This window comes from Daphnia pulicaria, chromosome 12 (genome assembly GCF_021234035.1).
Source record: "Daphnia pulicaria isolate SC F1-1A chromosome 12, SC_F0-13Bv2, whole genome shotgun sequence".
Classification (NCBI taxonomy): Eukaryota; Metazoa; Arthropoda; class Branchiopoda; order Diplostraca; family Daphniidae; genus Daphnia; species Daphnia pulicaria.
The window spans coordinates 193,542-218,601 of record NC_060924.1 but is presented as its reverse complement, the minus strand read 5'-3'; the positions used below and the strand labels follow the sequence as shown (position 1 = coordinate 218,601).

Sequence of the window (25,060 nt, the reverse complement as noted above, 5' to 3'; positions counted from 1 at the left end):
ACGATGCACCAGAACTGCTGGTATACCAGCGACTCTGGCGGCCTAATGAAGCATTAGTCATTTCTCTGTTCTTTGATCAGCAAGAACTGTGTGAGTCCTACATCCTGATATGAATTAGACGGTTACAATGGTGCATTGAAAATGAAAGGTTAATACCAACTCAATATAGTGTTAAATTGAAGTTTCATCCATTGTAAAGTTTTAGTGAGTATTTACCAATTACGTACGATTAAGGCAAGTTTTCTTTTGTATCATGTTTTTCGATTCTGCCCAATCGTAGGATCTGTGATATCCATGAGTGTCCCATCCCCCCAACACGTGGTTGAAACAAAGCAGCTTTCTAAATCTGTGAAACAGCCCAGTACTCCCTAGATAAAAAATTGATAGACTCTGAAGATGAGATGATTAAACAACATATTATGTCCAATTTACTGCTGAAGCACCAGGTAATAGAAAACCAAACAATTTAATCTCATTCTGAATCCATAGGTAATGAACATATTATTGACTTGTACAGATACAGAAACATAAAGTAGAAGAATTTTTTCTTACCGTCAGTGAAGTTGGTGCTAGTTGTCTGCAAGCTCCTTTTGTTTCTTGTTTGATGTCAAGGAATGCAGATTCATAGCTGGACTGTCAAATCGTCACTCGCACTTGAGGTAATTTTAAAAATGACTCTTGTGACTAGTTTGAGGGTTCATTAAATTTATTCTCAGTAGAAGTATGTGATTCTCGTGTGCATCACTCTACTGATGTCTCTTTTTCACAGATTGAAAATCATATTGAAAATAAATCACCCATCCATCCCACGATGCTACAACCCAACCTGCTGCAGCCAGCGACGAAAGAAAAACCGAAACTGTCGTTGGACAGGGTACGAGTTCAATTTTTCTGTCGGCTGTCAATGCTGGCTTATCAATCAGCGGCTGGAAAACGTCAGCTTCAATGGTCAACATGTTCTTATTATCTAGTCCAAGACGGGCGATTCACCAACCTCAACATCAACCATTAATGCAGGGATTTTGAAACCGAAAGGCACATAATATCATGTGCAGATCCTGCAAGGTGACTCTCTTACATCTAGCTGCCATTCAAAACCTCTTACGGCTTAGATGCTGGATATTGTCAATCGACCAGAGGGCAACAACAAACCTGAACATTAATTACCTTCGTTGTTCGGACCTTAATGTTTGGCGCTACTCCGTCATCTTCCTGTTATTCCACGGTGGAGGTTGCTACCACCATCGTCACTTCGATTTTTATGTAAGAAGAATGTATTCTACAACATTTCTTGTTTTAGTTTAACAAATTTGTTTTCACATTATTAGGGATATTGTTACGGCTTCTCCGCTTCTGCTGTCGTTGTTTCGACACTCGCTGTAATTACAACTGCTGGCACTGACAAGCAGGTAAATCTGTTATGCCCGATTATGTTTTACAAGCTTCCCATAATTTATTGAATGGAGGACACTTTCATCCAGATCGCTTGAGTTATTGAACCTCCTGGCGCGTCGTTGTCCTGCACAATTATCAACAGAGGAATGCCGGTTAACAGTAACAATGCAGCTGTTGACTTTCCTGAGCTTGGAGAATAAAAAGGGACGTGCAATGAAGGCCGCTCGATGAGCTAAGGTAACATCATCAGTCAGGGTGTTTTGAATAATCGATTTGAGTTGCTTAAGAAGGAAATTCTGCGCAAACGTGCCTTGCTGATCTTAGTACTGCAATTGCCTTCGCCAATTCGACAAGCTCTTGTTGCATGCAGTTTCTTAAGCGAAAATTGTCTTGAAGAAAGTTGTCTTTTCCACTTATTAGATTCATCCTTAGTCCTTGTCTCGGATTAGTTTATTTTTTGGCCAGTAGATCGAAGGAGAAGCCTACCTCGTAAAAATATCTAAGCTTATTTTGCCAGTAATCACGTTCGTGAAAGTCATATCATTTAATCAACATATACATCCGATTTGCGCTTCCTCGTTCATGCAGTTATCAAGTACATGAGACACAACAAGAGAACTTGTGTTTACGCTGACAATTACAAAGAAGTAGAGAAATTTTTGAAGACTTGTAAACGAATTCCGTTCTCTGCTTAGATTTTGCTTTGCGTTTCTCGTTGGACAAAGAGACTCCCTTGAGTATAATTCCCGATTTTTAGAGTTCAGTATTTTGCGATATCGTAAACCAGTAGTTAATATTTTAAACAAATCCATCGTCACCACTTTCTTCAGCTTATTGTGACAACTTTACCTTCTCTTTTGGTAAATTGAATAGTTGTAAAAATGGGTAAACTAGTTTGAGTGAAGAATGAGAAACATTCTCTTGATTGTTTATTAATGTAGTTCTCATTAATAGTAAAATCAAATGTCTTTAAAGTTCAAATTGTATTGTTCATTTTACCTGGCAGTAACAACTAACAAGTTTCTTTTATTCTATTTAGGCTCTTGACTGGAATGGTGGAGTACCAGTGGTGGTGAAGCTGGACAGGAAAACTAGATTGCTTTGAAAGATTTTTTTCCAATGTCAGTTTAATAAGCTAAATTTCTAGAAAATGTTGTGTGCTATAGAAGTAAGTGAAGTAGAAAGGACAAAGGAAATTCTTCATGGGATAAGGGAAAGTTCATTGACAGAATAGTAAAAAAAAGCATAATGAAAGAATTATTTGGTGAAGATAAACTTATGAGTTTGTGAAAAAATTAAGAGTTTAAATTTATTGGGGATAGATCATGTGCACATGATACTTTGCAGCTAAATTCAATTTGGTAATGTAATATTTACTTTTTGCGCGAGTTTTGACTCTTACCTTAAATTGAATAATTGATGAAACTTAACAAATCTGGGAGGGTGTGATTGTTAACATCTCATTTTTATTGGTAATTGGTATGGATGGAGGGAAAGTAAAAGGCAAAGTGTAAATACGAGAGAAGTTATTCAATGTTATCAGGATATCTATCACCCATATTTAACAACTAATATTGTAAAATTAATAAACTATTACAAAATGATATATGGAATTATGTTTTATTGTCCCACCTCCACCCACAATTCCACCACTGTTTCATGTTACAACATACATGCATACATACATACACACAATACACACATAGTTAACCCATTGGCTGCCACGCCATACAACCCGTAGGTTGCTCTTCTACTACTCTACGCGCCATGTCTGAAGGATCCATGACCAAGGTGGGACTTGCCATTGCTGACAAGTTCGGGCTGACACGGTGATAGGAGAAGATGGAATGCACAACCTCTAGAATCCATCACCGTGTCGACAAGGGGGAAGTCCCTATGGTGCATTGCCTAACAGGGCCTTTCGGCCAAATCTGGGGCTGGTGCGACTGTCCGACCCCGCGGCATATAAACCACGAGACCGAACAGCGCGGCCCGTGCTAAGGAGCTAGGGGAAAACAAAGGCGTGGCAGCCAACGGGTCAACAAACAAAAACATAATACCAAAAATAAATGATGATCCACGTAGAACATGTTTGATGTCACCCGTGGAGTCACGTCACCGCCATTTCGTAGAGATGCTGACGTCTGATCCCATCTGATGTTCACAGTCTGTAGGCCGCATCCTCTATAGGTCGTTATCTAAATGGCTAACTCAAGGAGAAAAAAAAATTAATAACCAAATTTACATTCCACTGACGTATGACTAATGAAGTTACATTGATAACACCAGTCAGCTTTACTAAGCTATCCAGAAGACGAAATGAGTCGAGGGATGATGCAGACTAGATAGATGACTGCAGCAGCCTTTCCTATGACAGAACATATAAATTATTCATTTAGTTATTTTAGACTTTAATTATCTTTTTCAACATAAAAATCTATAATACTGTCAGAAACTACAGCTGTTATGACAAAAAAATACAACTTACAGTTGTCAGAAGAAAGAGAGCAATTTTCCTGCCCGTGGCTGTAGGCAGCAGCAGCAGTTTTGAACACATGTTGGTAAGTGCCCTGCCCTGCATCTTTTCACGTGACTTCTTCTAAGTAGCTGCAATAAACCTGAAGATTACTCATGTCCTACATTACATTTTCCATAGCTTTTCCTGTGATAGAAAATACAATTCATGACATCAAATAAAAGTTAAAACTTTCTGAAAAAAAGAATAATACTTGTCTGTCAATGCTTTATTTGTTGAAAAACATGTTTGGAAAAAACAATGTAACTCCACGCTGGCCGCTGGGTTACTAAGATCAATAGAAATTACCGATAATTATGATGAACATTAACTAAATGTGTGAAGAAGTATTAAAAACTGTGACTAAGCTTCTATTAGTTTTTACCTGTATTAATTGATGCATTCAGCAGAATGACGATTTTTTATGAAAGAGTTGATGGTGGACTTCTTGCAGGCCACTGTTTTCTTTCGCATTCCTTCCTACAGGTTATGTCTAATGAGAAATATGAAAGCTGATTCAATGCACATACACTATAAGTCAATCACCAACAATTTGCACATAAATAAACTTGAATTTACCTATGAATTATTGGTAGTTTTCGTGGAAAAATAGGCAAATTTTTGACAATCCGCCATCACAATCCGCCATCACATGAAAAATGAAGACACGTGCCATCTATTGGGCACTCGGAAAAAGTCCCGTAATTTAAATGTAATCATGGTGTTCTATTAAGTAGTGCTATTCCGAGTCCCGCGTAAACCAAATACGCCGGATCGCGATTGATCAATTAATCTGGCGGGCTGATTTCTAAAAAAGGCGATTAAAGTTGACTCACTGGACCTGCCCATACACAACGCCATGTTCCTGATCTGATATATACATCCGATTCATTCGGTAAGACCGGCAAATAAGACAAATGATTGACCGAAAGAAATATGTCATTTCAAAATAGTTGGAGTTCTATTATCGGACATGAAAGTAACAAAAAAAATTATTGGAGTTGTATTGTCGGCGACAATAATGATTTAAATTTGTCGCGTAGTGGAGTGCTACTGTCGGGCACTGGAGTTCTATGGTCGAGTATTTTTTATCATATTTAAAAAAAGGAGTTCTTATGTCGTTGGAGTTCTACTGTCGCATACAAAAAGACATTTTTAAAAATTATTTAAAACCTGTGCTGCAACAGCACCGCACTTGGTCTTTGAATTTCAAATAATGCGTCTCGTTGCTTGTAAAAAAAAAAAAAAACTTCCACTTTGCAGGGTTGCTAATTGATATTAGGCAGGACGGGGTCGGTTTTTTTAATAACGAATTGCCAAAATTGACCAAAATGGAGAAAAATCGTGAACCAGAATGTTCAACCAATCAATTTTCTTCTTTCACATTAGACAGTGAATTAAGTATTTAAGTAACTGGTTGAAATTAATATTTCTCATATATGGGGAGGAGGTACACATAGTAGCGTACGCCCTTTGTACTATGAGACCCAATTAATAAACATTCAAGATGTGCAATTCATTGGGCTTGAACCAATGACAATCTCCTCATAAGGCGAGGCTGATAACCACAATGCCATACACTGCTACTACTCAAACGCATATTTAAGGCCATATTTAAACCATAAAACAATTCCACTGATTAATGAAATGCATTTGATATTTATTGCTTTACTAATACATTTAGTATATAGTTAGTCTCTACTAAAAAAAACTACCTTTCAATATACTGACTGTATTGGTTGTTTGGCATTAAATATTTCCATTTGGCGTGGGCATGGCTACTGACATAAGGAAACACGAATCGGCATCACGCATCAGTTGGTGCTCTTCTCCAGCCGGAATCAAAAGACTATCGTCGGATTTGAGGGTAATGTCTTGTCCGTTTAATTTCACAACGGATTCACCTTCCTGTTGAAATGACGTACAATTTCATTAGAGAATGAATTAAAAATCAATTTTACGATAATTTACCAATTGCCACAACCAAATTTCATGTTGAATCGCTTTAAACTCATCGACTCCTTTGCCATAAATAATGACGTCCGATTTGTATTTGGCGCCATCAAACAAATTCTTCTTGCCATTTTGGTGGATTTCAGTGCCATGAGATTGGAGCCACTCTTTCAAGTTGAAAGGATTTTCCAATTGGAGTTGGCCATCTGGATGGAAATGAGGATTCTCCGGAATCGTTCCCGGTACGGGACGTCCTGTTTTGCATTGCTCCGAGGCGAAAAACTCTTTGATGACTGGAACAAGTTGAACTCCAAGATCGTCGCAATAAAACCACCTCTCAAACAGCGACTCGGTCGAATCGTTTACAAAATACCTACAATAATATTCACTTGAAAATATTAATTCTTCTAGAGAAATATTTTGATTACAGATTTTACCTGAGGCAATCCAATTCTTGTTTCGCTCTTTCTCTCTCGACTACCAACCCGATTGTGTCATCTTTCCTCTGAGGCGAATGCGGAATCTTTCCCGGAAGTAAAAATACCTTAAAAAATTACAAACACATTAACAGAAAATAGAAAACATATGAAATAATTTCACTTACTTGCCCTTCTTGAATGGCAACCGTTTTGAAAGCTCCTTGTTCCTGAACAATCAACTCCATTGAACCCTTTTTCATGTAGAATAACTCTTCACCTTCTTCAATATGGAAATCTTTACGCTGATTGGGCCCTCCGACAAAGAAGACTTTCAACTGTTTCTCATGCCTATTAAATAAAATTTGACAGTCAATGAAACGATAATTTGTAAAAATACTTTGATTTACTCACATGAGTTTGTTGCAAACAGGTGGCAAGAAAGAAGCTTTGTTGTCTTCAATCCATTGATTAATGTTACACAATTGAATGCTCATTTTGAACAACTTACTGCACACACTCTGCCCGGTTGTGTGCTAAGAAGCAACTGAGACGCTTTTCCAAAAACAAAATGTTCCCTTGGCAGAAACGGCGGCCCTGAAAAGGTTTTTCTCCATAAACATCGTCAAGGTTAAGATGAGAAAAATGTATAACGGAACAATAGCCCAAGGACTTTTTGCTTCATCCATGTACGGACACCTTCAAAATACGCGGGTATTTGAAATTTCTAATGAAAAATAAGATAATTTGTCGATTGGCAAACGTTGTAACGTCGACGTCGACTTATAACCACAGAAATTGGACTGAGTAAGTCATTAGCAGTCATGGGGTTCGGACGTTTTGAAATCGTGATTGAGAATCGCAATGGAATTTTCTATCCAGGACAATCGGTGAATGGAACTGTGCACGTTACCAACAGCAAAGTCGAAAGTCTTAAAGGTATAAAGTTAATTGTTACAAAATTTGTGTCAACATTTTGTCAAATGAAAAATATCGGTAGGAATTCAAATCGAATGCTGCGGCTTGGCAGAGGTTCGTATTCCCGTGAAAAATGACAAGAACACGGAATTTCGCTGCTCAAATGAACAATATTTCGATTTCAAGTTCTGCCTCTACAATCCTGGTAAAAATGTGTTCATTTTTTGATAAGTTGAATTGTGTAATTCACGTCTTATTAAATTTAGGCAATCAGGTTATCGAGCTAAGCGTCGGTCGTCATCAATATCCATTCACTTTTGTTCTACCAACACAAATTCCTCCGTCGTTCGAAGGATCTTTCGGGCATATTCGCTACACTATCCGTTCTGTTGCTCAACGTCCGTGGCTCAAACGCGACTACGCATGCCAGACTAGTCTAGTCGTCGGTTCGATCGTCGATCTCAATACGTTGCCAGCGGCTGTGGTATGAAAAATATTAAAATTGGGCACTAAAGTATACGTAACATTTCCTCTGTCTCTAGCTACCAGTCAAAAAGATGAAATCAAAAAGACTTGGATGTTTCTGTTGCACGTCTAATCCCATTACAGCGCATGCAAAGATCGAACGTGCTGGATACACTCCGGGAGAGACGATCTTATTGAAAGCAGACACAGATAATGAAAGTGGAATTTCCCTTCGAGGTTCTAAAGCGCAATTTATCCAGGCACGCCCTTAGGTTTAAAAACTATTCGTACATTTTAATAAAAATTTGTCTTAATTTTTGTCAGATTACCAAGTTCATTGCCGCGGGGGAAACGAAATTGGACACCAAGGTCCTACTAGTCTACAGTCATGAACGTTTTACTGATGCTGACATTCTGGAGGCGCAGTTCCTTGTTCCTCAGCTACCACCATCTACACTACCATTTTGCGGGATTATTGACGTATCCTACCAAATCCAGGTGATCTCAAAACAGTTAAATATTTAATGGAATAATTTCTATAACCTAAAATTGTTTGTGAACAGTACATCGTCGATCCTGGTGCACTTTCAATTAACTTGACTGTCACACTCGATTTGCTGATTGGTACTGTCCCACTTTACTCTCAAGCTCCTAATTCAACATCGAATCCTCCCCGAATTGGTTTCAATCCCTGGGTAGTTCCAGGAGAAGACTGGACTACAAATGCGTCTGCACGTAAGTTTCTCCTGAAAATGTTTCGATTCGTAATAAGACTTTAATTTTAGCTTACCCCTTTAGCTCCTCCAACTTACGAAGAAAGTGTTCAAGCTGCAGTTCCCCTGAAGCCGGCGGCCAAATGAGTTTCTGTTTAAAATAATTAAATGGTGTGATTTTACATTAGAAAAATTGTAATTTTGCAATAAAAGCATGTTTACAATCAGTCGTGGGACGTTAAAAATCACAATTGTAATAGATAACAAAAAATGCAGTCAGAGGAATCAGGTAACGTATCACTTGTAAGGTAAAAAGTAGCCTTTGTCATTGATCACTAATAAAACCTGTGTCGTCGACATCCTTATGATCCAATTGGAGAAAATCTAAAATGTGCAATCCGGAATAATCCTTGGCTCGACAAGGGATCAAGGCAATCTGATATTCATCCGCACGAACGACCGGACAGATGAGCGGGAAATTCAAATCAGTGGCAGTTAATCGGTAGAGCAACAACGAATCCATGTGGGTGGGATCGAGGGCTGCTCTCAGGTTCCAAACTTCCACTTTACCGGATGAGTTGCAACTCACCCAATACTTGTCCGAGATGATCCTGCGTGCAAAATAATACGGGAATAATCAAGTTAATTTTAGTAACATTTTAGTCAGGGCTATTAAGGTCTTCATACTTCACAAAGACGATTGAATTACTGCTGCTAACACTTCGCAGGCAAGTTCCAGTTTCCAAATCCCAAAGTCTAAGGAAATAAACAGAACGAATTTAAACAGGAATTATTATGTTCCAACAATTAGATTTCTTACTGGATTTCGTAGCGTGAACCAGAGAGAATGAGTCCGTTTCTGCAATCAAACACGCCCATTTCTGAATATGGAATTTGGATGGTTTTGAGGATTTCCATAGATGAAGTGGCTCTTATTTGAATCTGATCATTTTTGGTCTCCGTGTCGCTCAAAAGGAGCAGTACGTTTCTTTCGTTAACCAACAGACGAAGAACTCGCAATTTTTGATCTAATACGATACGATGGACTATTGGGATTTCGTCTGAGGGATTTGTGATGAGCCGCAGAGTGACAAAATCTTGTTCTGTTGGCTATCAAGATACATGGTTATTAAACGGTTAAACTTTAATTGAATGGTTGGAATTACCGATGATAAACAGGAAAGTAACCAATAACTTCCAGGTGAACCGCCGAGACTCAAGCCATTTACAGGAATATAGTGGGAATCGTAATTGGCCAGATCCATCTCGTCCAGTACATGGAGCTATTATCGAAAAGCGATAAAAATGTTAGAAATTAAAGCAGCAATGGATTCTCCATTAAATTACCAGTTCAGTGGTGTGTGTGTCCCATATGCAGATAGAGCCACCAAAATATGACGCAACGACGACATGGTCATTAAATTGTAAACAGCGAACAGTGTTGCATCCAAGAAGGCGATTCGTCAGCAGCAATGGCTCGAATAACTTTTAAAAATCAATTAAAAGTCAAATTTTAAAACCATTTTCGTAAAATTTCCTACAGCTTTAGTTTCCCAGGTCCATCGATTCCAAATTATGATGCTACCATCGCGTTGCCCCCTGCCAATCCAATGTTTATTCATTTCAAAGTTGAGGCTTCCACGAATCCAAAAAATGCTTTCGATTTCAGGTTGGCTGAAATTTGGGAACTCGTATTTGGAATGCTGACCTTTCAGCCAATTTTGTCGTAGTTTCTAAAAAATAGTATTTCATTAGCTTACAATTTTTACATGGAATTTTGACAAGTTATAGTTACCGAGACGGAATTTCCTACTTGTTGACAAAGAGCGCGGCAATGCATGTAATCTTTTGGCACATTGGAATCCAGAGACCATTTCATGGTAAGGACCTCAAGCATCTCTTTCCATTCTTCTGACAGCTTTAACTGCAATATTAATCAAACAAAGAGTTTTAAAACAGTTGGCAATTCATTCAAGTCTCTGGATTTTCAAAACATTTAATGGCCAACGACCAAGAATGTTTAAGAAAATCATGTAAATTCCTCAGAATATTTTACAGTCACAACAAGCTTGTCTTTTTATGTTGGCTATCATAACTTGTTTACTTGATCACAATTTTTAAATTTGTAATGATGATTTGTGATGACATTACATTTCTTTCCAGCAGTTTTTTCCATGTTTTCCCATAGAGTATATTGTTATACCAGAGCGAAGATACTGCTTCAGAATTCTTTAGACTTTCATAATCCAAGTAGTTAAAGATTTCTTCGACCACATCGTTCATCAAACGTTCTAAAAGAAACGAACATGGTCAGATTGCAGCTTCAAACTTAAAAAATATGTGCATGACAAAACTATTGAACTTACTTGAAAGAGCACTTACGATATCAGACTGATATCTTGTTTGGATCTCTTTCGTCATTCTCCATTCAATTAAAAACTATGCTGTTGCATGTAAATTATGTCTAACAAATTAAAGACTAGTAAAAAAATCCCACGTTTACGGGTAAACAAATTTCTACTTTTAAAGAATGTTCGTCTGCAACTCTAACAGCGTTGCCACTTACGACGTGAGGAATACAGCGGTCGACGGTAAATTTTTACTTTTTTATTTCGTTATTTTTTTAACGGTTTTAAACTTTTGATTGCTAAACCAGAATGAAATTTTTATTCTGGGTGAATATTTTTTTTATTAATCAGGCATGTACTTTTTCCTCTTTGGAAAATCAAAGTTGGCGGATGTTAAGGTGCGGAAACACCTGTAAATTTGAAACGATAACTGAGCTATATAACAATGGAATTAATTTTTCTCATCCTGGAGGCCAATTCATCTGTCTGCCTCCCAAAACGTGCAGATGAAGATGGTAAACAGATTGACAACCTTCTTGTCCATTGTTGACAACTGTGATGACAACAAAAGTGAGAATATTTCTAAGAGTAACCTTATTAATTGGAACTACCTAATCTGTAGCCTTTTTCCAGTTTTAGATTGGCTGCTACTTTCTTGGCAACCAACATAAGGTGTCCTAAAAGCTGTGAGAGTAACAAAGAAGACTATACAAACATAGCTTTAATTGGAAACAGAAAAATGATTAAGACCTCTTGATCTTCCACCTCTGCCTTTTCCAACATTGTGATTGGTTTGATGGGGATGACTAGGAAGTGCACTGGAGCTTGTGGGCTGACATCATGAAATGCCAGGCACTTGTCATCTCTGTAAATAATCTTGGCGGGGATGGAACCATCAATGATCTTACTAAATATTGTTGGAGTTGTCAAAGCCGGATTATTGGCTGCCCTTTTAGCTAAGTCTACTTCATTGTGGCAAAATCGGAGACTGGAATGTTGAATTGCGCATCCAACTTGCTAGATAAGGGAGAAATAAAAATTAGATGGATTCATAATTATCAAAGCTGTTCTTTATTACTGCTGTCAAACTTTGGTTTTTCAACGATAGCCTAAATGATGAACTCGAGTGCTTTAAAAAACTTGAAAAACTTCGTAACATTTTTCTTTTTAGTTGTCCTCTTCACCTCTTGTCAGTTGTCACTGCTTGGTCGTCTGCTGGTGTTTACCTTTTTAGGTGCACATAAAAAATCCAAATCAACAAAATTTCTTCAATATTAATTTAAATTTCTGATTTAAAAAAATAGAAATTCATTTTTCAATAGTTATATGACTTATATCATAAAAAAATAAAATTTGGCCGAAAAATTGGCAATGCTAGATGGGTGACAAGAATAGCAGACGATTGCGTGAAAAAATCTTTGTTTTATGTGATTTTTGGAGAAATCACGTTTTCATCAAATAACGTGACATAATGTTGTCCCTCAGAAATGCAGTTGCAAGTTGCCGGTTTTTATCCTCAAGAAGTAGCAGTGCAGCATCTGTTAGTGTGGCGAAATCTAATCCATCAACAACAACAGCGGTAGATTCTACGAGGAAACTGCGGAACAACCAAATTGGTGTTAGTGAAGACGGCGGCCAAAAGTTTATCGGTTTTTCGTTCTACCCAAGGTGTCTAATGTTCTCGTTTACTTAAAAACAGTCATTTCCTAATGTTTAACAAATGACAGGTTTCCTGGACAGCAGGATCCTCCGTATAAACCATCGGAAGCTCTGATGATTGAGCGTGTGAAAGGCTTAAGGGGCAGGCCATACTGGGAAAAGGATGTCATGACAAAGATTGGTTTACCAATGACAGTTAAGGTGAGAAACATTTTTTTATCAATGCCTCTTTATATTAAAGATGTGTTAAAGTAAAAAGTTCTTTCATACAGCATTCAAACCCTGTTATTGTTGCCAACACTCCCTCCATGTGTGCTATGCTGTGGAAAGTTAAGCACTTGATCAGAGTTACACCAATTACATTTCCTCAGGTAAATTCACTTCCAAGTTATAATGAGAAATGTAAGAGTGTGTTGACCGTTTCTTCTCAGGGTCTTCCCGAAGATGGTGACACAACAGGTGCCAGGCTGCAACAGAATGGTCAGCTCGTTTTCATCCCCAAATTAAAGTCTGATGCTTTGCAGGCGTCCACGCAAGTCAACTTTACAGACAGACCAGAGCATATGGACCGTGAAACCCTCAAGAAACAATTACGACTTGAATGGATCCAACCTTGGAAATGATCCAACGGAAAATGTTGTGTATTTTACAGCTAGAGGAAAATAAACCAACCCAAAGTTGATATAGTTGATGTAATAGTTGAAATCTTTTGTTTCAGTGTGTTCAAAATGGATGCATACAAAGATAGTCTCATTCCCAATTAGTAACAGCTTATGAATGTGTTCAATTTTGTTTGTCATCAATGCAAATCAGGGGAGGGAAAAGACTAGCCAAACACTTTGCCAAATTGCGAACTTTTTTTGTATATAATTCCATCGGTCCATTATTTCTATCTAGAATATAATTTACGAGGGAATGCCAGGATTATAATATATTTTAATAATAATAAATCAAACGCTCTTTTCTCTTTCATTTTGCCAACTCCCGATCGAATAAGTTTCATTTTGCTTTTGTTATTAATTCTCCCGAGTCAATTTGGACCCATCGATGACGAAATGGTAGTAAAATAATAGGCAGCAACTACTACCAAAATAACACAGAACCAGACCAGGATTGGATGATGATTGAAGTTTGACAGTAAATAATTGGGTAGTAGTCACAAGGTCCGTTGCCGGACGTAAGCCACACCTCGCTGGATGGCCTCTAACCGTTTTTCAATTTGAGTCATCGACAATGTCGCCACCTGTTGTTCCATAACAAATATTAAAAACGACGTTTTTATCAATTTGATTTGATTTGATTTCACCTGAGCTTTTGGGTTGAGTGGTAGGATGGCCATGAGCCACCAGAGCCAAGCCGGCCCATTAGGAAGGGTGATCCAATCGGGTTCGACATCGGGCATGACTCCAAAATGGCCCAGTATCCGCTGTCGGAGATTGGCTGGAGCTGAACTGATCCAATTTTGAGCTTCTTGACGGACACGGTCGTGTAAAGCTTTGACCGTCTCGACTCTGGACGGATCGACGGGCTGGTCCATTAAATACTCAACAGTGGCCGTGCAGTAGCCGTCGAGGACACCCCGTCTGAGGACGCGGAAGCGACGGCCGCCGACCGTTTCTACGACCGATCTCCCGTCCGGGAAGAATTCAACGTCGTTGACTTCCAACATTGTGCCGAATTCAGCGAATCCTTGCGGCTGATCCTGGACGTAGGAGCACATGCCAAATTGCCTGGAACCCGACTCCATAGACCGGCGGATCATGAGCCGGTAGCGAGGCTCAAACACGTGCAAAGGACATTTGACTGTCGGATACGCCATGGTGCAGATGAAAATCGGAATCTAATAAATCATTAAAAATTCAAATGTCAAATTCAAACGATTCAAAATGTTTGATTGTCAATTTTACATTGTGGGAGGAGGCGAGCTCCTTCATCTCTTCGTCGTGAAGGATGGATCGTTCCGCATATTCATTCGGCAGGTACGTTGCCATGACGTAGTCGAGAAATTCGGTTAAGCACTGCTTACGCTCGGCCAGGTAGGTCTCCAACGAAGTCTGACAGAGCGGACAGGCCGCCTTGTGGTCCATGCATCGATCGAGGCACGTCCGGCAAAACGAGTGGCCGCACGGGGTCGTCACCGGCTGCCACATTAGACGGCAGCAGAGTGTGCACTCGAAATCCACAATGTCAACTTTGGCCGGATCCACCATCCGGATGGAAACACTTTGAGACGATTCTGTTTAATTCAAAATTTAAAAAAATGAATTCCAATAATAAATTGAATTGAATTAATTGGAAATGGTTGAAATTTTACTTTGAAGTCTTTCGAGTTCGGAGAGGATGCGGTCGATGAGTTGGTGCAATTTGGGGTGGATGTCTTGTTGGTGGATGGATAGGGCCATCATCCGCTCGGGTGAATTGCGCAGGACGTCACTGTCGTCTTCCTCCTCCGTTTCGGATGTTAGACATCGGCTAGCGGATGCGGCTGCGGCTGCCATGACAGCTCCATCGGAACTGGATGAACTAGAGTCGTCATTGTCACTTGCCCGGCTCGTATTTCCGCCGGCCATGGTGCGGTCAACCGTGCGCAGAGTCTTTTGTTTGGCAGCTGATGACACAATGCCATACAATGCCTGGACACAATTTCCCAGTGAATTAATACCAAAAAACTATTCAAATAAATTTGAATTGACGAGTTTTACCTTTGCGATGTCATCCCGGACGTCTGACATTAACGTCCGTTCCATGGCTGCACAATGCAACAAGGAAAGGAGAGCGTCTTCGTGACGGCCGAGACCTTTCAGCGCCTCAGCACGACGATAGTAACCCTGGACAAAATTTACAAAATTAAAAAAAATCATTTCAATTGACACTCAATTGGTTGATTTAATTAAAATTAATACAATTTAACGTATAATTACATTTTCTCTTACCTTGGGCCAATTGGGTCGCAGCCGGATAACCAAATCGGCATCTTTGAGCGCTTCTTCGAATTTTCCCATTTTGGAGAAACAGTGCGATCGGTTGCTCAGCAAAGTAAAGTCGCCAGCCGCTGTCAATCAACGCAAAATTAGAAATTATCATTATTACGTAACTTGTTACATAACAGTCAAATTTTACATAACAGGTTTCTGGAAAATTCTAGAAAAATCTGTTGAGCAAATAGAGTCATGAATTACCAGATTGAGCAGCTTGATTGTATTTGTCCAGGGCCTGGTCGTATTGTTGGCTGCTAAAGTCCTGATTACCCAGGTTACGTAACTCGACGGCTGTGAGTTCGTTTGCCCACCACTTGGCCACCAAGGTCGAGACGGTGACATTGGTTTTAAGCTGATCCGCCTGCCCGGCCGGATTATCGGCCCTGTTGCATTTGTAGCAATGATCCAGGGCCGTGGCGCATTTCCGGCAGAAACTGTGACCGCACGCGAGGCTCACCACCTGGTACAAGACTCCCCCGCATTTAGGACACGACAGGCAATCGCGTTTGTTCCTCTCGGCGAAACTCTCCGGTCCAGGGATGACTGTCGATTGGGTGCCAGCCCCTGGGCGCACGACCCAGGCTCGGATGACGGACGAGGCTAAATTTCTAGCCGCTTTCCATTCATCTTCGTGATTGATTCCACCACTGCTGCTGTGCTGTGCGATGGATCTCGTCAGTTTGGCCATTTCTTCCTTCCAGGAATCGGCCGGTGATGACGTCACGAAGACGAGTTCAGATTGTTGTTGCATCTCGACGGAATCGGCAACTGGCACATCACGTAGCACTCGCTTGTACGCGGGTTGCTGCTCACTCGTCGACCGGGAATAAGGTGTCGTGGCGGCGCTACTGGCCGCAGGCGATGAAGTCGATTCCGGCCGGGAGTTGCTGCTACTACTCATTTTCTTGGCGTGACTGCTGCTGCTGCTGCGGCTCACCTGGAATAGTCGCGAAACAAATCGGCCACGTTTCTTACTGGGTTTCTCGTCGTGATATTCGCTGGTGGGTTTGCTGTCAACATCGGTGACAGTTGAACCACTTCGACTCGTCAACATGTTCGTTGGAACACAACTGCAATCTACTTTGCAAGAGGCGCCCAAATTTGTACAACCTCCCCCAATGACGTTACGTAACTCAACCAACACACACACACAATAGAGAGGCACAACTGCGGCAGTAGAGGAGAAGGTCCTGACTCACTTTTCCCTCCTTAACTCACACACCAAACTGCCTGGGCTGCTGCGATTCGACATGCGCTCAAAAGTGGCAACTGCACACACACAAGAAAGGAGTTTGGGTTATATAAAAGGGGAAGGCGTCTAACTCCGCCCTCTTTATCTGTTAGCCTGGCCGCTATTGGATGCCCTACTCTTTGATAGACGAGCTGCCATTGGTTCTCACGAAGCTCACCACATTTGATCCCGGGCGATGTTACGTAAAACAACTTTTTCATTGTCAATACAAACAAATTTATAAAATTATTTCGGATCCAATTTCAACGAATTAAAAATAAAAGTCGGCGCGTATGTCTTCATTCGATTTGCAGTTATAAAATGACAATTTCCTCGTCTGCGTTCAATACACGAGTTCTCTCCCCAACAGAAAAGAAACGGTTACGCAATCGAGGGGAATTTTCGGCAACCCGTGCGATTTCTGGACCTGTTTACATAACACACGAGGCGGTTGAGATCCGTTATCATCTCGTTCGAGATGGAGAAAGGGGGGAACTAAAAATGAAAAAATTTCTCTCGTTCAGGTCTAAACGCTCGTTTCTACATACCCGTGACTAGACTTGCACGTGTCCCCAGTGCGATTCAGATCCCTTGACCACACTGGAAAATCATCAACAATTTACATAACGCGATAAAACCAGAGCCACTGCAATCAAACGTAGAAAAATGGCTGACGTGTCTGAATTTCGAACGCCCGTCATTTGCATTACAATTTGGACGATATAAATAATTAAATAGAAATTGATTCTTTTTGCCTTGCGGGAAAAAAATGTTGAACTGGTTGTTTCCAGTTACGTGAGCCATTATTGATCGTTCGACTAGTTACATAACCAGTGGGGGCCACGTTCTTGGAAAAAAAGGTATGAAAGAGAAAGCTAGAGATTTGGGGGGGGGGGGGGGAAATATATTAGCAAGTTGTTTCTACGACGTAGTCAAGGAGCTCGGCATCTATAATAGCAAATGAATCCCCCTGGTCATTCAGAATGACATGGAAATGGAAATTATTTTCAGTCGCAATTTTTCGATAACACAAAGGAGGATGTTGTGGGGATCACGAAAATGTGACAGTTGACGAGGGCGTACAGTAACCGCTTTTACTAATACGGACGAAAAGTGGGTAGTGTAGCGAAAAATCTAGATAGCTCTGTGTTTCTGCTATTCAGAGACTAAAAGTTAACCTTGAAAGTTCCATTTTGGAATTCGATGCAGAACGAGAATCGCCCCAAGTCTCCATTTATGTAACAACACGACGCACGCATGTGGGAAACGCGTTTCGGTTTGAAGTTGACATTCAGAGTCGCCGATCCTATCAGTAGTTTTATATCGACAAGGATCCAGAGAGATAATGTCGTAGCTACTTTTCAGAGTGGAACGTCATGTAATGATTACGTAATAGACGTAGCTATACGTCGGGTAATCTTCTTCACTGTTTGAACTTTACCCACACTGAAAGGGATTTTGTTTAGAAACGACAACCTGATTAGATTGGCTTTTGAAATGAATACCTTCTTGACTCTGGTTCTTCTGGTGGCACGTCTGTCGGCAGCCCTTTCCATCTTGTGTAGAATCCAGCACACGGGGGGCTCTGTTTCCCCAATGCGTCCAAGAGAGATTCACCTAGATAGGGATAGAGGAATCGAAACATTACAATTCCGTCTGCTGTGTCCACTGTCACCTTGTTATGCAAAACATGTCAAATAACTTGCACAATGCACAGTACACAGGCATTGGCAGCTAACAGGATTACAAAGTCTAGCCAAGTGTTCAGTTCTATAGACCCACTGCACTCAGACATTTGGTTTCTTTTAAGCCTTTGATCACACACAAAAAAGGCTTAACTCTTCTTACTTTTTCCTTGTTTGTTCACAACACCACAACACACTTTGTTATGTCACTGTCTTCCTCCTACAATTAACACCAAATATGTTTAGTCAGTTTTAGTAATCATCAAACTTATCGAATGTCAGTTTTATACGTTTCAAATTTCCGGTCGCATCGAGTATGGGGCAGATTCACCATGACCTAAACAACGTCGAAGAAGTTTCGTCTGGCGTCATCAAATAGGATCTGCACAGTGGACAAAAAAAAGTCTGACACGATTATCAAGTGTGATTTGCTTAAATGTCGATGAAACCCCTAAATTTCATAATTTTATTAACCTTGTTATGTTTTTGGTGACCTTCATTTCCTTATTGTTGTATCGCTTTTAAACGCGACATCTCCAAGTGGTTTCTCAACTAGCCGAAAGATGGCGTTTGCAAAATGGCGCCAAATGGTGGAATTCAAAAACGGTGTAATCTTGATTTCATTCTGGGTGAAACACGAAACGGGGAAAACAGCGTCCAACTGACGCAACAATACAAAACAATAATGTTAAAACACAACTCGGGAAAAAAGAACTAAAAGAAAGTGGAAACTTTTTCAGAGTCAATAAATTTCGCTCAAATCGCTACACGAATCGTCGCTGAAAGGCGAGCAGGGCTGTTCGATGACTAGAGAATCTTCGGTGGTGGCAGGGCCGAAGAGAAACTTGACCAAATCGTCAAACTGCTCCTGTTTCTTCTCCAAAAGACGAGCCTGAAGGCAAAGCAAACGAAGCGAATCGCTATCGGGATTTATCTCCAAACGGATGCGACCCCACTCGGCATTGACCGTGTACGAAGGTTCGTCCTCTTCATCAGGAATTTCATGGCTGGGAACCATGGCGCACGAACTCTCCACCAACTACGTGACAAATATCAAAAATTGTTAAAAAAAAAAAATTTCTTAAATATTTTAAATTGTTTTACCGTATTGGAAATGACAATTTTGTGGATGTCGTGAGAGTAAACCGATTTGAGACGTTTGCAAAGTGGCATGAATTCGTCCAAGGCTTCGCGTTTGCGTTTGATACGATCAGACTTTTGATTGGATAATTCGGGCAGCTCAATGGCTTCAGAGTTGACTGAAACCAAACGGAATTTACCGTAGCGTCTGCCCATCTTCTTGACCGTCAATTCGTCCAGAATCGGATCGGTCATGTAAATAACTTCGAGACCAGCTTTAACGAACCGACGAACAAATGGGGACCGGGCCAATTGTTGAGGGCTGCGTCCAACCATGTAGTAAATGTCAATTTGCTCATCCACCATGCGTTGAACGTATTCGCCAAGAGTCGACGTGTTGAGAGACGATGTGCGAAATCTTAATCGATGAGCCAGTCGACTTTTCAATTCTTCGTCTTCGGCTTGCACGATCCTTTTCTTGATTTCGACATTCGACAGCACAGGTTCAGTACTTTCAGCTTTTGGTGCATCACCCTTCTCGTCTGCTGATTCTTTGGGCAGCTCAGGAACGACTGGCTTCTCTACTTCTTCTGGCAACACCATTCTACATAAATCACAAAACAGCCAACGTTAGAACAACTTGTTGCACTGGCAGCATAGAATTCAAATAATTTTTAGATGTAAAGTTTTAAACATTAAACATTTGTTGAATAGACAAAGACTTAACATAAATTTGCATAACAATTCAAGTATTCAACTCGTACAAGTATTTACCTTTTTCAACGATTGAGAGACTATGGGAAAAGTTTTCTGAAACAACACGTGAAATTTTCTCTGCTCAATTTATTTCGTACTTGACGGCTTTGGAATTCTTTTCAGACTGGCAGTAAAAACGATCGAGAGGAAACTTGAAATGAATAATTATCTAAAAAAATGGAGGTGGAAAACGTGGGGTAGGGTTCGAAATTTGTTTTCACCAAACCAAAACCAAATGTTTAGTTTTTTTCAAAGGCGACATTGCCAGACTTTCAAGCTCATTTGCATAAGATTCTTTTTCTTGTTCAGTTGTTCTCCCTTCCCATAAAAAAGAGATAAATAGACGGTGATAAACTTTAAATTTATTCATAATCGACGACGGCGAACAAAGCAAAAAAAGAAAATACAGAAAAAAAAGACTATTTTGTTTTAAAGAAAATGTAGAACATAAATCTGCTGTACAAACGCTCTTACGAGTCGCCCAGATCGTATTTTTTGTTGTTGAATTCTCGTGAAAAATTAGAAAACAATTTGGAATATTACATAATAATTTCCTATACATCACGACACACACCCACAGAGATATGAAACTTGATTCCAGTCGATTAAGTTTCTCTTTCAAGATGGAGTGTGTTTGCGTAGACATTAACGAATAGAATTTTTTGAAAAAAGAATTAGATAAATCGCATCATCACACGAGTATTGGAGAGAAAACGGGGCCATTTTAACTAAAATGTGCCCCCCTACATTTGGAAGAAATGAGAGCCGGTGAGTTTGTTTGATAAAGAAAAAGTTTTAGTGGTGTGAATTAGAAATCCATCATTTTTCTAATTATTTAAAAAATAGGAAGAACTTTTGTTTTTTAAATTGATTTTTTTTTTTTAGGAAAGGCCGAGCCGAGCCAAAGTCATCCGCTTGCGGAGTCGAATCATTTCCCAATAGATATCGTCAACAGACGACTTGACTAGGCCCAGCTGGATGTACCGTAAGTAAGTGAGCATGTCACAAACGGCCGTGATCTGAAATGGAACAACAAAATAATTAAATCATTTTTCCTATTATCATCGATAAATTGACGACACTCACTCTGTTGCGACACAAGGACGATATCGTGTGCCATTGGTCGTCGTCGCCCAACTTGATCCGGTAACGACACGGCCGTTGAGTATCCAATAGTGCGCACCTCCTATCAACAACAACAACAACCAGGATTAAATTATTTGAAATTGTGTACGGGATCCGATCAATAACGTACGTGGATTGAGTGGCAAACTCCTCGATAAAGATGACATTATCCTGAACGGCCAGCCGGACCCTAGCGGCCAAATCCTTTTGAGGGAAATCCAGGCAACGGTCGGCATCCTCTTCGAAAAGTCTCTGCATCAGCGGACTGGATTCCTGTTCGAGACTGGGATTCTTGCGCCAATTTTCCAGCTCGTCGTAGAGGACGGGATCGACTTCGCAACCGTCGTTGTCGGGAGTGCCCGCTAGATGGCTGCCACCGTTGAGACAACAAGCGTCGGCTGCTGCCCCTGCCGGACGGACGGGATTCTCCGGACTCGACGACAAGGGACTGTTCAAATCCGCACCGCCCTGGATGTGATGGTATTTCATGTCGCAGTCGGACGTTCCTCTTCGATGTCGGGTAAACATTTTCAATCCTCCGCCGCTGCTCTTGTTTCCGGCGAATCCATTGCCCAGCGACGGCGGCGTGTTGTTGGTGTAGATGTTGCCGGAAGAGAGTGAGCTGGAGAGTTGCGGGTGAAGATGGGCGTTGGGCTGACTGGGCGTGGATGTCAGCACCAGAGTTTTGAGGGCCTCCACTTCGGCGCTCAGCACTTCCACCTGCATCCGGGCTTCCTTCAGGGCTTTTTCAGAGGCCGCAGCTTTGACGTTGGCCGCGTTCACCATCACGTGCGCCTCCTGGAATTTTTCACGAAAAGAAGAAAAAGGTCAACAACACACACAAACATCTTTTTCTAAATTAAACAACAACAAATTGACAAAAAAGAGGCAAAATGATTTCGGACCAACTCGATCCTGTTGGTGAATTGATCGATTTCAAATTCAAGATCTCGAATGCTCCTGGCGAATCCGCCGGCCATTTTCTCTCCTCTCTTCTTCTTTAAAAACAACCCAAACTGCACTGCACACTGGAGTTAACACACACACCCAAACAGTTGGAATGTAGTGGATAAGACTAGTTGGTCTAATCAACTGCGTGTCAACATTTAACTTGTTCACAAAAGGAAGGGATGGTGTAAACTGAAAAGAGAAAAAATTTCCTAAATTCTTATCGGCGTGTGTGTGCGGCACACACACGACCGCCACCACCAACCATACACGACTCGACCGGAGATAAAACTGAGAGTGAGTCTCTCGTGTTTTTCTCATTTTGAAATGGAAAAATCGGGAGAAGAAGAGGAGGAGGAGTAGGATAGTCATGGCAACCACCAATGCGCATGCGCCATTGGTGGTTTTGGCCAGCCTCCGTTTAGTTGGTGTATACCTGAAAGAGACTGGCCGTCAGCTCTCTGACTTCGGCTTCGACGTCATCTCGGATCTGAGCCAAACGGCCGCATTCCGCCCGACTCTGTTCCAGTTCTAAACGTGTTTTTTCCAGTCGCTGTTCCAGCTCCGCATCTCGTGCCAACTCGACCTACAAAAAAAATGAAATAACGACGACTAATTAGTTTCTTATCTCGACGTCACTGGACGATAAGGAAAAATCAATTCATTCAACATTCTTCTCATTAGAGGGGTAGAAATGTTGAAAATAATTACCGAATGGTTGGCTATGATATTATTAGCCGTGGGCGACGAGCATTTGGAAAGTGGCGTGTAGATGGGCGATGTGTGTTCTTCTTCGGCCGTCTGGATGAGGCCGCCATTACTGCAAATGCTGGCGGCGCTGGCCGTAGAACTCGTGGAACTTTCACGGCTGTGACTTGGCACATGATGGCCAGTCACGACACCGACGACCTCGCCGGATGGCATTGGCTCCGGTTGGGCCATTATGTCCGACAAGCCCATTGTTTTCTATTTCTCCAAAAGAATCTTCGTTTGGCTAAAAATAAATAAAGAGGATAAATGTCAAAGTAGTTTGTCAACTGACCGCTAGGTGGCGGTAAAAATAAATTAAACAATTCGACCGTGAGATGGCATGCAAATGTAAACAAGTCAAAAGGAAACGAAAACAATTGGGAAAGTAGCCGGAAAAGCCGCAAGCGGCCCACTTATTATTACTACTGACTATTATATTATTGAGACCGGAGGACAAGCCTCCCCTCTCTCTCAACTTTTTAAAAAACCAGCTCTCTCGAATGCAATGATACGCTCTTTTACTCCCCAACAAAAAGAGTCTATACCAGTTTCCTGCTGCTGATTTCCCTTCGAGTTCAATGGAATGCCGAATCAGGTGTACACAAAATAATAGAAAGTTTTCTGTTCAACAAGAAATAAAAGCCGTTTTTTCTCTATTGGAGAAAGCGACTAGGCGGATAAGTAGGTCCAGTTGGTACATACCCAGCAGAATAGTGTGTCATCCGCGCAAAAAAATACGGAGAATACACGAAATAAAAATGGTGGATTCGCCACAATGAGACCACCAACCCTTTCCAAGTTGAAAATGAGGAAAGGAGGGCGTCTTCTTCTTCTTCATTGACCCACTCAAATTCTGGCCATCTTGATTTGGATGACATCAAGTAGTATAGATTAATGGCTAGTCGGCCTTGATTTTCCTCGAGGCGCGTGAATCTCAAGGACTGCACACACACAGATCGATAATTTAAACATTGACGTCCGTCCTTGGGAGTCCCGACACATGACGACACACATATATAACCCGAGAAAGAAAAAGAAAAACTAAAAGGAGAAGATGGATGCCAAAAGGATTTGGCACGGTCGCACCATCAGCTTTTTTATCTTGTATGGGTTGATTTTTTGGCGAAGGGTTTCAAGGCCTTCCTTTTGGGGCTGAGATAAAACGAAACCCACGAGCTGTTTCCGCCCATCTTTTCTACATGCACTTCTTTTAATTCCTCCGGGAAAAGTCAACGACCAGCAGAAAAGTCACGACTCCCCTCCAGGCTATCGTGATGCAAAAAAAAGATCATCTCTTGTAGTAGTAACATGATGACTTGTTTTGGACAGCAACAGTGATAATCTCCAACACCATAAATTAGCTCCGTCTTGAACATAAATACTGAACCAGTTTCAACATTCTAGGCCAATCCGGTTAGCTACTGCAATAATATCTTAGATGGATATCGTTGAAAGAGTATATATCAAGACTCACCGAAATGCAATCAACTATACTCCCACAGTTGTTGTACGAAGGCAGAAAGGGGATGATCTCTTCCAGAATGGATGGTGTGAGTATCCTGGGACTGCAACTCGTACACTTCTCACCAAGACACCCAGCAACAATATATACTTTGAAGATGTTCCTATTGCCCTAAAAATTGCCTCTTTTTTCCTTCTCCTGCTGACGGTCATGGACTAGTGAACGTTCTGATTATATGAATAACACAGACCCACATGTGAATCTATGTCTCACAGCTGTCTGTCAAATTACCACGACGAACCCTAGTCGGAAATGTACGACATCAACAATAAAGAACAAGACTGCAATCCCCGTACAACTAGACAAGACTGGTCACGAAAGTAAAGTAAAGGGATCACAGAGGAGATTCGCTGAGTTGAGCTGGGTGATTAATTTGACAGGCGACCCCAGTGGGGAAAACACAACACACACACGCAAGGATTCGTTCGAGACGGAGCGAAATTTCCTTCAACCTATGAGCTACGGCGTCACCTCTGCAACTGCGCAGTCTCAAACCAGAGACCACCCCCCATTCCTTTACGTCATTTGTGGGGAAATCGGCCTTCCTCATTTCTCAAGTAGTTGCACTCACCACCGATAGATGGCTAGCAGACGAAAACAGAA

General features: G+C 41.0%; 8 protein-coding genes and 2 long non-coding RNA genes across 15 annotated transcripts; 3 read left to right on the top strand and 7 right to left on the bottom strand.

The window, feature by feature from the left end:
• The first annotated feature begins 60 nt into the window (after window positions 1-60).
• LOC124316624 lies at window positions 61-3,001 on the top strand. Of its 2 annotated transcripts, none has more exons than XR_006911868.1 (7): window positions 61-148; window positions 281-446; window positions 518-659; window positions 770-1,263; window positions 1,329-1,409; window positions 1,482-1,632; window positions 2,435-3,001. It is a non-coding gene; the product is annotated as an uncharacterized LOC124316624 (long non-coding RNA). The 2 variants fall into 2 exon arrangements; XR_006911867.1 differs by having other exon boundaries at window positions 62-204.
• A 409-nt stretch (window positions 3,002-3,410) lies between these two features.
• LOC124316663 lies at window positions 3,411-4,582 on the bottom strand. The gene is made up of 6 exons (XR_006911927.1): window positions 4,490-4,582; window positions 4,296-4,390; window positions 4,125-4,199; window positions 3,884-4,057; window positions 3,671-3,763; window positions 3,411-3,601 (listed from the first exon to the last, which is right to left on the bottom strand). It is a non-coding gene; the product is annotated as an uncharacterized LOC124316663 (long non-coding RNA).
• Window positions 4,583-5,549: 967 nt separating this feature from the next.
• Window positions 5,550-6,867, bottom strand: LOC124316475 (3-hydroxyanthranilate 3,4-dioxygenase-like). The gene is made up of 5 exons (XM_046782450.1): window positions 6,694-6,867; window positions 6,468-6,630; window positions 6,301-6,407; window positions 5,882-6,236; window positions 5,550-5,818 (listed from the first exon to the last, which is right to left on the bottom strand). Exons 1-5 carry the CDS (start codon window positions 6,774-6,776, stop codon window positions 5,660-5,662), a joined length of 867 nt encoding a protein of 288 aa, XP_046638406.1. The 5' UTR covers window positions 6,777-6,867; the 3' UTR covers window positions 5,550-5,659.
• Window positions 6,868-7,088: 221 nt separating this feature from the next.
• LOC124316403 (arrestin domain-containing protein 17-like) lies at window positions 7,089-8,602 on the top strand. Its single transcript, XM_046782331.1, has 7 exons — window positions 7,089-7,218; window positions 7,280-7,402; window positions 7,464-7,681; window positions 7,740-7,922; window positions 7,987-8,160; window positions 8,226-8,397; window positions 8,461-8,602. Exons 1-7 carry the CDS (start codon window positions 7,104-7,106, stop codon window positions 8,520-8,522), a joined length of 1,047 nt encoding a protein of 348 aa, XP_046638287.1. The 5' UTR covers window positions 7,089-7,103; the 3' UTR covers window positions 8,523-8,602.
• On the bottom strand, window positions 8,553-11,008 carry LOC124316288 (F-box/WD repeat-containing protein 1A-like). Its single transcript, XM_046782141.1, has 9 exons — window positions 10,742-11,008; window positions 10,527-10,666; window positions 10,171-10,299; window positions 9,917-10,108; window positions 9,723-9,860; window positions 9,542-9,658; window positions 9,196-9,485; window positions 9,063-9,131; window positions 8,553-8,986 (listed from the first exon to the last, which is right to left on the bottom strand). The coding sequence occupies exons 1-9, from the start codon at window positions 10,794-10,796 to the stop codon at window positions 8,701-8,703; spliced, it is 1,416 nt and encodes a 471-aa protein (XP_046638097.1). The 5' UTR covers window positions 10,797-11,008; the 3' UTR covers window positions 8,553-8,700.
• Window positions 11,009-11,042: 34 nt separating this feature from the next.
• Window positions 11,043-11,946, bottom strand: LOC124316562 (adenosine 5'-monophosphoramidase HINT1-like). The gene is made up of 4 exons (XM_046782575.1): window positions 11,802-11,946; window positions 11,474-11,740; window positions 11,335-11,407; window positions 11,043-11,276 (listed from the first exon to the last, which is right to left on the bottom strand). Exons 1-4 carry the CDS (start codon window positions 11,880-11,882, stop codon window positions 11,185-11,187), a joined length of 513 nt encoding a protein of 170 aa, XP_046638531.1. The 5' UTR covers window positions 11,883-11,946; the 3' UTR covers window positions 11,043-11,184.
• Window positions 11,947-12,119: 173 nt separating this feature from the next.
• Window positions 12,120-13,073, top strand: LOC124316543. Its single transcript, XM_046782544.1, has 4 exons — window positions 12,120-12,391; window positions 12,451-12,583; window positions 12,655-12,753; window positions 12,814-13,073. The coding sequence occupies exons 1-4, from the start codon at window positions 12,195-12,197 to the stop codon at window positions 13,003-13,005; spliced, it is 621 nt and encodes a 206-aa protein (XP_046638500.1). The 5' UTR covers window positions 12,120-12,194; the 3' UTR covers window positions 13,006-13,073.
• LOC124316167 (LON peptidase N-terminal domain and RING finger protein 3-like) lies at window positions 13,003-18,836 on the bottom strand. Of its 5 annotated transcripts, XM_046781950.1 has the most exons (11): window positions 18,751-18,836; window positions 18,567-18,658; window positions 18,440-18,496; window positions 18,097-18,208; window positions 15,562-16,297; window positions 15,304-15,434; window positions 15,085-15,210; window positions 14,697-15,015; window positions 14,290-14,618; window positions 13,689-14,222; window positions 13,003-13,625 (listed from the first exon to the last, which is right to left on the bottom strand). In XM_046781950.1, the coding sequence occupies exons 4-11, from the start codon at window positions 18,145-18,147 to the stop codon at window positions 13,539-13,541; spliced, it is 2,313 nt and encodes a 770-aa protein (XP_046637906.1). In that variant the 5' UTR covers window positions 18,148-18,208; window positions 18,440-18,496; window positions 18,567-18,658; window positions 18,751-18,836; the 3' UTR covers window positions 13,003-13,538. The 5 variants fall into 5 exon arrangements, with proteins under 5 accessions (XP_046637906.1, XP_046637904.1, XP_046637903.1 ...); XM_046781948.1 differs by lacking the exon at window positions 18,751-18,836 and having other exon boundaries at window positions 18,294-18,496; window positions 18,567-18,744; XM_046781947.1 differs by lacking the exon at window positions 18,751-18,836 and having other exon boundaries at window positions 18,567-18,744.
• Window positions 18,837-18,867: 31 nt separating this feature from the next.
• Window positions 18,868-20,336, bottom strand: LOC124316472 (heat shock protein 83-like). The gene is made up of 3 exons (XM_046782447.1): window positions 20,131-20,336; window positions 19,381-19,960; window positions 18,868-19,315 (listed from the first exon to the last, which is right to left on the bottom strand). The coding sequence occupies exons 2-3, from the start codon at window positions 19,957-19,959 to the stop codon at window positions 19,019-19,021; spliced, it is 876 nt and encodes a 291-aa protein (XP_046638403.1). The 5' UTR covers window position 19,960; window positions 20,131-20,336; the 3' UTR covers window positions 18,868-19,018.
• A 118-nt stretch (window positions 20,337-20,454) lies between these two features.
• Window positions 20,455-24,960, bottom strand: LOC124316325 (guanine nucleotide exchange factor for Rab-3A-like). The gene is made up of 6 exons (XM_046782209.1): window positions 24,410-24,960; window positions 22,897-23,178; window positions 22,622-22,771; window positions 21,368-22,035; window positions 21,199-21,298; window positions 20,455-21,131 (listed from the first exon to the last, which is right to left on the bottom strand). The coding sequence occupies exons 2-6, from the start codon at window positions 23,143-23,145 to the stop codon at window positions 20,994-20,996; spliced, it is 1,305 nt and encodes a 434-aa protein (XP_046638165.1). The 5' UTR covers window positions 23,146-23,178; window positions 24,410-24,960; the 3' UTR covers window positions 20,455-20,993.
• Between the last annotated feature and the right edge of the window lie 100 nt (window positions 24,961-25,060).